Source organism: Vipera ursinii (genome assembly GCF_947247035.1).
Source record: "Vipera ursinii genome assembly, chromosome: 1".
Lineage (NCBI taxonomy): Eukaryota > Metazoa > Chordata > Lepidosauria > Squamata > Viperidae > Vipera > Vipera ursinii.
Window position 1 is genome coordinate 329,266,233 of NC_139512.1, and position 13,446 is coordinate 329,279,678.

General features: G+C 41.3%; 1 protein-coding gene across 6 annotated transcripts in view; it reads right to left on the reverse strand.

The window, feature by feature from the left end:
* XPO1 (exportin 1) overlaps positions 1-13,446 on the reverse strand; it is a 72,381-nt gene that overhangs the window by 21,020 nt on the left and 37,915 nt on the right. For all 6 annotated transcript variants that reach the window (XM_083348233.1, XM_083348232.1, XM_083348236.1 and 3 more), the window contains 4 exons: positions 8,384-8,542; positions 6,068-6,265; positions 3,917-4,055; positions 3,351-3,532 (listed from right to left, as the gene is read on the reverse strand). In XM_083348233.1, coding sequence (XP_083204359.1) covers positions 3,351-3,532; positions 3,917-4,055; positions 6,068-6,265; positions 8,384-8,542 — 678 coding nt within the window. The remainder of the gene's footprint in view (positions 1-3,350; positions 3,533-3,916; positions 4,056-6,067; positions 6,266-8,383; positions 8,543-13,446) is intronic.

The window sequence follows — 13,446 nt, forward strand, 5'->3', positions numbered from 1 at the left end:
CTAGCCAGGAGGGACACGGGTCCAACAAACATGTGGCGGCACTTAGTTTCCCCATGATCTTGTCCACTTCATCCGGAGTCACAGGATCGAACTCTTCCCAGATGTACTTGGCCAACTTCATCGATTTCCTCTCGTTAGATACTGCCCAGTCAGAGTCCAGACCAGCCCGAATCTGAGCAATTTTGTCCACCAGATATTTACTAAATTCCTCAGCCCGTCCATGTAGGGGGTCCTCTCCCGTCTCTTGACTTAAAAGGGAGCGGACCACTCTAAATAGGGCGGCCGGGCGATTATCTGCGGACGCAATGAGGGTGGTGAAGTAGGCGCGCTTTGCCACCCTCATTGCCACAAGATAGGATCTAGAAAAGGATCTTAACTGTGTTCGGTCAGACTCAGACCGACTGGCTCTCCAAATGCTCTCTAGGCCCCTTCTCTGGCGCTTCATCTCCCGCAGGTCCTTGGAGAACCAAGGAGCGAGTCGGGACTTGCGCCGGGTCAGAGGCCGCAAAGGGACAACGCGGTCGAGCGCCTCCGAAGCAGCCTGTTGCCAGGCATTAACTAAGGACTCGACCGGGTTGTGGGAGAGGGAGGTGGGAATCGGTCCAAGCGCCATCTGGAATTTATCTGGGTCCATCAGGCGCCTGGGGCGGAACCACCTGGTCGGTTCCGCTTCCTGACATCGGGGGGTGACGTGACGGAGGCCCAACCGCAGGAGGTAGTGGTCTGTCCATGAAAGGGGTTGTGATGTTGGAGTAACCCCACCCAGCCCATTTAGCCACTGCCCAGAGACAAAAATTAGATCCGGCATGTTTCCTCCCTCGTGAGTTGGGTCCTGAGTAATTTGAGTAAGGTCCATGGCCGTCATGGAGGCCATGAACTCTCGGGCCACTTCTGATGCACTGCCCAGGGAAGGTAGATTAAAGTCTCCCAGTACCATAAGCTTTGGAAATTCGACCGCCAATCCTGAGATGGCGTCAGGTAGCTTGGGTAGAACCGTTGCTGTGCAGCTTGGAGAGAGGTATACCAGAAGTAGGCCCAACTGACCACCAGGACCCCACCTTAAGAGGAGGGATTCACATCCGTCTATCTGAGGGGCAGTGGCCTCCCGCGGATGGAGGGTCTCTCTGAAATATACATTTCTGACATTCAAAAACATAACAAAAACAAATCAGTGACCAATATAGCCACCTTTCTTTGCAAGGACACTCAAAAGCCTGCCATCCATGGATTCTGTCAGTGTTTTGATCTGTTCACCATCAACATTGCATGCAGCAGCAACCACAGCCTCCCAGACACTGTTCAGAGAGGTGTACTGTTTTCCCTCTTTGTAAATCTCACATTTGATGATGGACCACAGGTTCTCAATGGGGTTCAGATCAGGTGAACAAGGAGGCCATGTCATTAGATTTCCTTCTTTTATACCCTTTCTTGCCAGCCACGCTGTGGAGTACTTGGACGCGTGTGATGGAGCATTGTCCTGCATGAAAATCATGTTTTTCTTGAAGGATGCAGACTTCTTCCTGTACCACTGCTTGAAGAAGGTGTCTTCCAGAAACTGGCAGTAGGACTGGGAGTTGAGCTTGACTCCATCCTCAACCCGAAAAGGCCCCACAAGCTCATCTTTGATGATACCAGCCCAAACCAGTACTCCACCTCCACCTTGCTGGCATCTGAGTCGGACTGGAGCTCTCTGCCCTTTACCAATCCAGCCACGGGCCCATCCATCTGGCCCATCAAGACTCACTCTCATTTCATCAGTCCATAAAACCTTAGAAAAATCAGTCTTGAGATATTTCTTGGCCCAGTCTTGACGTTTCAGCTTGTGTGTCTTGTTCAGTGGTGGTCGTCTTTCAGCCTTTCTTACCTTGGCCATGTCTCTGAGTATTGCACACCTTGTGCTTTTGGGCACTCCAGTGATGTTGCAGCTCTGAAATATGGCCAAACTGGTGGCAAGTGGCATCTTGGCAGCTGCACGCTTGACTTTTCTCAGTTCATGGGCAGTTATTTTGCGCCTTGGTTTCTCCACACGCTTCTTGCGACCCTGTTGACTATTTTGAATGAAACGCTTGATTGTTCGATGATCACGCTTCAGAAGCTTTGCAATTTTAAGAGTGCTGCATCCCTCTGCAAGATATCTCACTATTTTTGACTTTTCTGAGCCTGTCAAGTCCTTCTTTTGACCCATTTTGCCAAAGGAAAGGAAGTTGCCTAATAATTATGCACACCTGATACAGGGTGTTGATGTCATTAGACCACACCCCTTCTCATTACAGAGATGCACATCACCTAATATGCTTAATTGGTAGTAGGCTTTCGAGCCTATACAGCAGGGGTGTCAAACTCAATTTCATTGAGGGCCGCATCAACATTGTGGTTGCCCTCAGGGGGCCGGGTGGGTGTGGCTTACTGGATGGGCATGGCCTACTGGGTGGGTGTGGCCAGAGTGCATATGGCCTACTGGGTGGGCGTGGCCAGCTCTACATCGTTCGCATCAAGGCTGCCTACGGGGGCCTGGGCAGGAGTGGGACAGATCTGAGGGTCTCTGGCAGAAGGAGGGTCTCTGGGCCAGGGCCAAGGCAGCAGGGGCCGTTCCCTCACTGTTTTCAGGATGACTTCGCGGGCCACATGAAACCACTTCGCGGGCCGGATCCGGCCCCTGGGCCTTGTGTTTGACATGTCTGCTATACAGCTTGGAGTAAGACAACATGCATAAAGAGGATGATGTGGTCAAAATACTCATTTGCCTAATAATTCTGCACTCCCTGTATTGCTTAGTTGTTATGTTGATTAGTGGCTGTTCATAAATAGGATGGCAATATATATATATATATATATATATATATATATATATATATATATATATATATATATATATATATATATATATATATATATATATATATATATATATATATATATATATATATATTTAAAAATCCAATAATGTGCACTTACAACCAAATTTGTGCCTGAGAACAATATCACTGCCACAGTTGCATGGGACAACTTTATCTCAATGAGATGGCTACAACCAGTGAACTTTGCAACCTCTCTGTCAGTCACTGCTTAGCCACTATTTCACTTCCAATTTAGGGAACTAAATGAGATGGCTAAATGAGATGGTGTATTTGGACTTTAAGGCATTCAAAGTGCTGTTTACCAGTGAGGTTGTAATACTGGTGTTTGACTTTCATGAAAACAATACCAACCTTCTCAAGATTTAAGCCTTATTAGAAATTCAGTTTTTTCTGATACAGCTGAGTATTTGCAAAATTGTCTTACGTTAATTTTCTTTTTACAAAAGATAAAGTTCCCTGAGAAGCTACTAATGACTGTATGTATTGCTATACCTTTATTACTGTTACAAGAAACCTTTTTTCATCTTCTTCATGCATTGCTCCACTTATTGAACCTATAGCCCAACACAGGGTGTTGAGATTTTTCCATGACCATTCAGTACCATTTACTTGATTGTGGAGCTTCTCTGTCATTATTCGTTCAGTATCTGCATAATCCAGATGGGTAAGATAAACTGGAAGAAATAATGTAAGTAAGTTGATAGTACTAGGAATGCAGAATATCATTCTTCACTAATATTTAATGAAGTACTAAAAGTGAATTGTAAAATTTGCTAATTTTTTTCAGAGTAGAGGGAGACCAATGCAAACTATAAACAATCATAATTAAACTCATAAACACCTGTAACAAAAATTTCAATGTACAGAATCATGGCTAAAATAAATATGCTTGTTAAAATGATATAACCTATGCACTGGCTTTGCTTATGGCTGTCAATGGAAAAACAATTTATCCCTTCCTATAAACTGTAATAGTATAAATTTTCATATTTTAGTTTGGGAATTTTTTTTCTTAAGAAAGCAGAATGAAAGGTAATAATTATGCAAATATAATTTACCCAGTGTTTCTCTCATGTTCTTGTACAAGTTGATAGAGTCTGTATCTTTCATAAATTCTCGAACAACTTCTCCTTGATCATTTTCTACAACAAGTACTTCTTCTGGTTTTGCCATGCGGCTAACCATCAATAATCGAACCTATATATACATATACATATATATTAAAAAACATAGTACGTAAATCAGATTTTCACATCACTATTTAACTGATAGGCCAGATAAGACAGAGACCATCTAATGGCTGAGAATTTATTGTTGAGTACTGCAGTACAGAATACTTGAAAACTAAATTACAAACTTGATGTGCATTTACCAAATACTGATACTATTCCTTAATATAGACCAGGGGTCAGCAACCTGAAACAGTGAAAGAGCCACTCGGAACCGGTTCCCTCACCAAAGGGAAAACTGGGAGACAAATGCTTTTCTTTGTAATGATAAAAAGTTATTTCTATGAAAAGCAACCAAAAACCTCATTTGCTGTGGCACAAAATTCATATAGCCGGAATCCTTAATGTTTACTAGTGGGTGGCTGTGTACCTGTGACTATCACACTTACAACCCCATCAAGTTCTCTTTTCCACCTCACCTATTTAAATATTATTGTTTTCAAATAAAAATATAAAGATAAAAAAATGTGCATCACAAAAACAAACTAAAACAATTAAATGACCTTCAGAACTAAAACTGATTATATCTTTTCAATTGGGAATTCTACTCATCTTGACAGGGAAAGATCCAAATCTCGGCTGCCTTTAAAGGGCTATGGGGTTGTGGTCAACTGTAGCATTGGGGGGGATTGGAAATGATTGTTCCATAGGAAAAGGGCCAACACCAAAAAGCATGCCCCCTGTATCTCATAGGTGACATTGCTTCAGAAACAGGGAGTATGTATTTTCTCTTGGAACGTGTGGGATAGGCACATACGCTTGAAAAGCCAATCTAACAAATAAACCAGTCCAATGCCATGTAGGACTTCATAGATGTTAATCACCATCCTGAATTGCACCTGGAAGCCTGTAGGGACACAGTGCAGCTTGCAGAGTAGAAGTGTTACATATGTATAATGATGAAATCCCATAACTACTACTGCATTCTGAAACAAATCAAACTTGTATGGTTTTCAAGGACATCCCCATATAGAGTATGTTGCAATAATCCAACTGAGAAGTGACTAAAGTTTGAGTTATCATAACCAGGTGCTCCCAATTCAGGAAAAAATATACTTAGCACAGTTGTACAAAAATCTCCCTGATTACAGCATCACTAGTTCTTCAAGTAGGAGTTGTAAGTCCAGAAGCCCCTCCCCCCCAAATTGTACACAACATACAAGTGGAGTAGCAAATCACCATCCAGAGTCCAAGATAAAATGTATCTTCAGGAACCCATAGCTACTACTGTTTCCCGAAAATAAGACCTAACCAGAGAATAAGCCCTAGCTTGAGTTTTACATGTGTGCCTAATATAAGCTCTACCCCCAAAATAAGCCCTAATTAAGACCCCGCCCATCCTGTCCCACTGTCTGGTTGTACGAAATGGGGTGAGGCGCATGCATAAAAATCAAGCTAGGGTGAGGGTGGAGCTACCCCATGCATACGCTTACGTCAGGACTGCTACAGCCAGGCCTCCCACTGCCCAATGCTGCTGCTTGACTTCTTCTGCACCCGCTTATGGCAACTAGCAGCAGGTGGCTGCATGGCACCGATGCTGCCGCTCACTGCAGGCCAATGGATGGTGAATTGTGCCAGTGCTGCTGCTTGCAGCAGGCCGTGTGGTGTGTTGTGCCGGTGCCGTTGCTCAAGGCAGGAGGCTGTGTGGCATGTGCAAGTGGCGGTACCGGCATGACATGCCACATCCTACTGCAAGTGGTAGCCCTGGCGCAAAGAATCACGTGGCCTCCTGCTCCGAATGCCTGCAGAAGTCAGGCGGCGCAATAGGTGTCAGGGCATGGGAGACCTGGCTGTGGCGGTCCTGAGGTAAGCGAGTAAGAGATCCCTCCAAAAATAAGACCTAGTGCCACTTTTGAAGGAAAAAAAAAACATAAGACTGGAGCTTATTTTCAGGGAAAACACGGTTAAGTCATAGCAGGCAGGGCATTGCAGTAAACTCATACTTACAGAATGTATAAATAAACTGGAGATTACAATTACCTTAGACAGGACAGGCAAATAAAGTTGTCTCCTGGGAGGAACATCAAAATGCTGAGTGCCTGATAGCAATGGAGAAGCTGATGTTGAAAATGGACTCTCTCTATATAATTCAGCAGCCAGGTGATTCCAATACTCCAGACAAATCTTGAAGATTTCAGTTTCTTCTACTTCAGATACCAGCAACATATAATGGAGAGCCTAATATAAATTTATTTTGGAGCTTAATTAATAAAAGATTTAGAAATTGCTCAGATATTTTAAAGCATCCCTAAAATGAAGTACTTATGAAACTGCTCTGAAATCGTACCTACAACCTGTTCCAAAAAGAAAATTAAAAAATTGCTGAAACTGAATACATTAAAATCTCATAGAATTTCAGCATTTTTTTTTCATTTTTTCATTTAAGTTATTGCATTAAATTGAAAATCACCATAGATAAGGAGAGTGAATAGAAAAGGCTGGTTCTGCTCTAATCTGTCTGTATTTACCTTTTCAGAAACTACCAACCAACCACCAATTAATAGTTTATCCACACCAATCACTAAAAGCAACAGAAAAATAAAAAGGACCATGTTCAGGTGAAAGAATTCATAAATCAGGGCAGGCAGTTTCATTCATGCATTCAATCAAGTTATTTATAAGCTGCCTAATCGTATTAGTGCCTCCAGGTAACGTACAACATTAAATGAATGCAATTTAAAACAACAAAGAAAAAAATAATTCAAGAAATATGGAACCATGTTGGGGAAACAACTCCACAACCAATCAAAATTAAGACAATATTTGAAGGGTGTCCACAAATCAATCTATCACAAGATCAATGCAAATTTTGTGAAGAATGCTATCATCAGAATGTAGAGGTAGCCACAAAGCATCCCATATGACATCACTTAACTGGAGAATGGCAATCCTGTAGGTTTCTAGGCTCTGAGTCATGCAGAGGTTTACAGATAATAGTCAATATCTTGAACTGCTAGAAGCCAGCAGGTAATCAGAGATGAGACTCTGCATATAACTGCAGTGGGATGTAAATATGATATAAACAGATAAAATAAATTTGTGCCACTGCATTTTGGATTAAGCTCTGGTTTCCAGGTGGAACCCCATGTACAGTAGTCCAAGTGAGAGGTGACTAAGTCATGAGTGACTTGGAGAAGGACATCCTGATTATGCACCAGATGCAAACATTCTTCAAGTTGTGGTTTCAGTTGCTTGTTGAGTAAAGGCAGCACAAGGACTCCCAAATCATGAGCAAAATTTGTATAGCAAAGTGCATTTCCATCAGTGAAGATGGAAATCCTCCAGAAATATAAGGTGGTTGAATCCAAAATAATCTGGTCTTGTCATTGTTAAGTTTCTTCCCATCCATAATCTAATAGCCACCTAATGGCAATGGGACAGATTCACCACAATATCACCTAACAACTGTATATTGATATCTGGCCCATACTAATATTATTTCATTTAATGCCTCATGGGGAATGGGGCAAATGCTAATCCATGAGGAACTACACAAAATAAGGCTTAACTGCCATCTCTACAACACCATCACAACTGTCCTGAGAGGTAAGGTTACAACAGTGCCTCCCATGCCCAGGGATGGTCCAACAGGATTCCATGACTGATTGTATCAAACCCAGATGGATATGTTCAGGAGTTATATCTCCCTTATCTGAGGCCCATAAGAAGCGCCTGCAAGTATAATCAATGCTACCAGCTGCATATAGTCCTATCATTTCCAATGTGCAGTCCCAGATTTTCCCTTTAAAATTTGAAAGCAAAATGGCTTTTGTGCAATGTTCATATCTTTTCCTGTAAACCAAGTTCTTATACTATGAAGCTAAATGCATTGTTTTCATCGTAGGATAGCCCATTCCCCGCTTCCAAATCACCAAACAATCAAACACCTTAACTCTGTTCATCTGGTAATACACTTCAGAGAGTGTTTATCTCTGAAACACTCAAGATAACAATATTTTAAAAAATGAAAAAGGTGCCAGATTTTTTTTAAAAAAAAGTTTACAATTTCTTATGCACAGTTACAGTATCTGCACTGATCAGTTAGAAGATACATATCTGGACTGGAACAATTGCCAAGTTGACAGAAAAATACTTTCCTACTCATGGTAGGACTGCCATTGTGGTTGACACCCAGCTCTCAAGTTTTAATCAAACTTATGAGATAGAGAGATAAACTAAAATGGAATAGAAATAAGCAACCTGGTCTATTTTACATCTTGTCATCAAACCAAGTCTTAGTATTTCTTCCCCACATCAAGTTGACATAGATGTGAATAAAAATAAAAAGGAACTTACTTCCATTAACGTTTCTCTCAGATTTAAACGTTTTTCTATAAGTTGGCCATGCTCTTTTAAAAAGGTACAAAGAAACAAGCTGAGGTTCTGAATGAAATTCTGTTCATCATCTTTTCCATTGGAATATGCTAGTCGAATATTGGTGTTCAAAGGAAGCATCTAAGAAAGTAAAATGTAGTTATAATTTTGAACAGTTAAGTCCTGCCAATGCTCTTATTTTTGTGTATGACATTATAAAACATAAACAAAGACATTACAGGTGAAACTTGAAAAATTAGAATATCGTGCAAAAGTTCATTTATTTCAGTAATGCAACTTAAAAGGGGAAACTAATATATAAGATACTCATTACATGCAAAGCAAGATAGTTCAAGCCGTGATTTGTCATAATTGTGATGATTATGGCGTACAGCTCATGAAAACCCCAAATCCACAATCTCAGTAAATTAGAATATTACATGCAATCAATAAAACAAGGAGTGTACATAGAACAATATCGGACCTCTGAAAAGTATAAGCATGCATATGTACTCAGTACTTGGTTTGGGCCCCTTTTGCAGCAATTACTGCCTCAATGCGGCATGGCAAGGAAGCTATCAGCCTGTGGCACTGCTGAGATGTTACGGAAGACCAGGATGCTTCAATAGCGGCCTTCAGCTCTTCTGCATTGTTCGGTCTCGTGTCTCTCATCTTTCTCTTGGCAATGCCCTAGATTCTCTATGGGGTTCAGGTCAGGCGAGTTTGCTGGCCAATCAAGCACAGTAATCCCACGGTCATTGAACCAGGTTTTGGTGCTTTTGGCAGTGTGGGCAGGTGCCAAGTCCTGCTGGAAAATGAAGTCAGCATCCCCATAAAGCTTGTCTGCGGAAGGAAGCATGAAGTGCTCCAAAATCTCCTGGTAGACAGCTGCGTTGACCCTGGACTTAATGAAGCACAGTGGACCAACACCAGCAGATGACATGGCTCCCCAAATCAACACAGACCGTGGAAACTTCACACTGGACTTCAAGCATCTTGCAGTGTGTGCCTCTCCATTCTTCCTCCAGACTCTGGGTCCTTGGTTTCCAAATGAGTTGCAAAAGTTGCTCTCATCAGAAAAGAGGACTTTGGACCACTGAGCAAAAAGACCAGGTCTATTTTTCTTTAGTCCAGGTAAGACGCTTCTGACATTGTTTGTTCTTCAGGAGCGGCTTGACAAGAGGAATACGATTTTTGAAGCCCATGTCCAGGATCCGTCTGTGTGTGGTGGCTCTTGATGCACTGACTCCAGCCTCAGTCCACTCCTTGTGAAAGTCCCCAACACTTTTGAATGGCCTTTTCCTGACAATCCTCTCCAGGCTGTGGTCATCCCTGCTGCTTGTGCACCTTTTTCTTCCACTTTTCCCTTCCACATAACTTTCTATTAATGTGCTTTGATACAGCACTTTGGGAACATCCAACTTCTTTTGCAATTACCTTTTGAGGCTTTCCCTCCTTATGGAGGGTGTCAATGATGGTTTTCTGCACAACTGCCAGATCAGCAGTCTTCCCCATGATTGTGATTCCTACTGAACCAGACTGAGAGACCATTTAAAGGCTCAGGAACCCTTTGCAGGTGTTATGGCTTAATTAGCTGATTAGAGTGGGACACTTTGAGCCTAGAATATTGCACCTTTTCACAATATTCTAATTTTCCGAGATTGTGCATTTGGGGTTTTCATGAGCTGTACGCCATAATCATCACAATTATGACAAATCACAGCTTGAACTATCTTGCTTTGCATGTAATGAGTCTATCTTATATATTAGTTTCCCCTTTTAAGTTGCATTACTGAAATAAATGAACTTTTGCACGATATTCTAATTTTTCGAGTTTCACCTGTACATTGTATTTATTCCCCAGAGCAGACTTTCTCAACCTTTCCATCTTGAAGGAACCTTTGAAAAAAATTTCTGATCTCAGTAAATCCCTACATAAAATTTGCAAAAAAATATGAAAACTTGGATATACAATTCACTTCTAATCTACAATCTGTTTTACAATGATTATAATAGCAAAACAGCAGGTTGCCACTGAGTGTCAGAGCATTAAAATTTGAGTACTAGCATTGTACGGTGTATAAAGGTAAAAAATTTTTTTTAAAAAATTATAATCTCCCATAGAACCCCAGTTAAGGAAGGCTGCCCTGGAGTTATAAAATACTTCCTAACCAACTTTCATCTGAGAAACTCATGAAAATTCTTATCTATATACACAAAACTAGACTTCAAAGGTAGTATATCCCTTCAGAAATGACAACTAATATTTTCACACTTATTGTAACAAAGCTTTGCTTAAACATTCTGATTTACTTTTCTTTGGATTGAAGCTATTAAATAATTCAACTGAGAGGAATAAAATTTCAGTCTACTTGCAAGTCCTACATGTATTTTCAGCTAAAGATAGTATACTATTCAGAGATATAATGTTAAGGCTGATTTTGAGCAGATTAACTATTTACATGTGTTCCTTTTACTGTACCTATTATTACTGAAACCTGAGTGCAAGAGGATGACGTGTTTCTCTGTTGGAAATCTGCTCACCTGGCTTTTGACATGTGCAATAGATGCAGTTCCTATATATGCAGCAGGTAGGGAGAAGTTGTAATCTGAGACCTTAGATGTGCTACACTACAGATAATTGGAATAAATTCGGTTGGGCTAGAGCAGAGGTGTCAAACTCAATTTCATTGAGGGCCGCGTGGGTATGGCCAGGGTGGGCGTGGCTAGAGTGCATATGGCCTACTGGGTGAGCATGGCCAGCTCTACATCGTTCGCATCAAGGGTGCCTATGGGGGCCTGGGCAGGAGTGGGACAGATCTGAGGGTCTTTGGTGGAAGGAGGGTCTCTGGGCCAGGACCAAGGCAGTGGGGGCTGTTCCATCACTGTTTCCAGGATGGCTTCGCGGGCCACATGAAACCACTTCGTGGGCCGCATCCGGCCCCTGTGTTTGACATGTCTGGGCTAGAGGGGCCAGTTTGGTTTGCTGGTTGTGCATTACTGCTACTACTGTATCACCTACTCCTGAGCTTGCCTGATTGTTATGATGGTGGAGTTTTCCCAGATAAAGTAATGGGGGACTTGAACCTACCTTTCTTCAGCAGGAAGTCTAGAGTGGTTCTGGAATTCATGGCTGCTATGGCAACCTTGGCATTGATACATGATAGATCTCACACTATACTATGGAATTTTGTAGTGCTACTCCCCCCTGCAGCAGTGGAACACCTATTAAATCAGCCTGCTGCAGCTGTCTTATGGATTTTGTGGCTTTTTAGAGGTCTTTTGATGAATTTCCCAAGGATTTGGTGGGCCATTTGGATGAACGTCTGGTCATCTAACGGAATAAAGATGCCTCCAGAGTGTTGGACTAGATTGTACTGGAGGGGTATCTCTTGTTGGCAGATTCATTGCAACTCATTCGTTACTGAGCAGTTTAGGTAAATCAAGTAGCAAAAATGCCTAGAATGTCCCTGGGGGAACATCTATCTTCAGTCTGATCTGTGCAAGGATAAGCTTACATTGGTGTATATATAGCAGTGATTCAAGCAGCAAAAAGGAAGCATTTTGCGACAGTTATGACGCTGGGTTAATGCTACCCTTTGGCCTTTTAAAGATGACTCCATCCCTTCAATAGAAGAATATTCATCAAGACCATTTGAAGAATCACTGAAGAATTCTTGCAGCATTTGGCAAACAAAACCACTTATAAACATGAGGAAGAACTGGATTCCAGCTGGACAGCACCTGTAGAGATGACTGGGATCTTGTCTTATGAAGTGGAATTATTTTATGTCTGTGAGTACCAAGACAGTGGATGGGATCTTCTTCAAGGTTGGTCAAAGCCTCCCATGAGTTAGCAGATTGCCACCAGTCAATAATTAATCCTTCTTTCCTGTCACCTCTAATCAAGATGTAATAAACCCCTTGCTCAAGAGGTTTTCTCTAATCTTGGACAATTTTGGATCTATCAGCAACCTTCAATAGCCTTCTGCTCTTTGGAACTCTGTCCTATTTAATTGGTTCTGTCCCACTTAGATTTTAGTAAAATTGTTTTCTAATTGCACTGGAGAAGGGTATTCTAATTGCAGCTGGGGTTCGCAGGCACATAGTGTTTGTATTTTTTATATGAATATCATCGTTATTTTATATATTTATAAACTGTCAAGGCCTTCAGGAATGAATGGCACACAAGCAAACTCAATCAATAAAATAACTCTCCGTGCAGTAACACAAATATATTTCTGATTATTTAACTAAAATGACATAATGCTCTTAAGTTAACTGATTGATCACCCTGTGGAATCTCAGGAAATGCTAGCTATTAAAGCTTAGTTTATGAATAAAATCTGCAACAGCCCAGAACAGAAACATGATTAAAATAGGTCCCTGAAGAATAAAATCTATCAAAGCTGGTAGTCTGGGACACTCTATAAAATTTCTTGAATGGATACATCAATCTTTGAACCAGGAGAACTTCTAAGTGGACCAGATGCCACATAAGTCAGAGGTAACAATTTCTAATGACAGAATTTCAGCAGATTGTAAGCAGGAACTGCACCTAATAAGCTATCTGTGGGTAAACATGGCTATAGGATTTTCTGGTAGTAATTGATAGTAATAGCCAGGGCTTTTTTCCTCATAGAACGCTCAGAATGGAGTTCCGGCACCTTTTTTGGATGGAATCTTGTAGAGTAGGCAAGGCGGGTTGTATGACATGTGTGAGTTCCGGCACCTTTTTCTTTTACAAAAAAAGCACTGGTAATAGCAATAATAAGTAAGGTTAATGTCAATAAAATAGTTCTAAATGGAAGGTGGACTAGAAAAATAAATTCGTAATAGATTTTAAATGACACAGTCCTGGCTTTTTTTGAATGGCACAGAAACTTAACCCCTTACAATTTTTTATTTATAAATCAAATTTATATAGCTATTCATTCATAAGAAATGATTCTGGGTACCATACAAATTCAATTAGGAGTTACACTCTGAAGCATTTTAGGGCCAAAAGGACCTCAGGACTTACATCAAAGTCCAGCCCAAAGCTA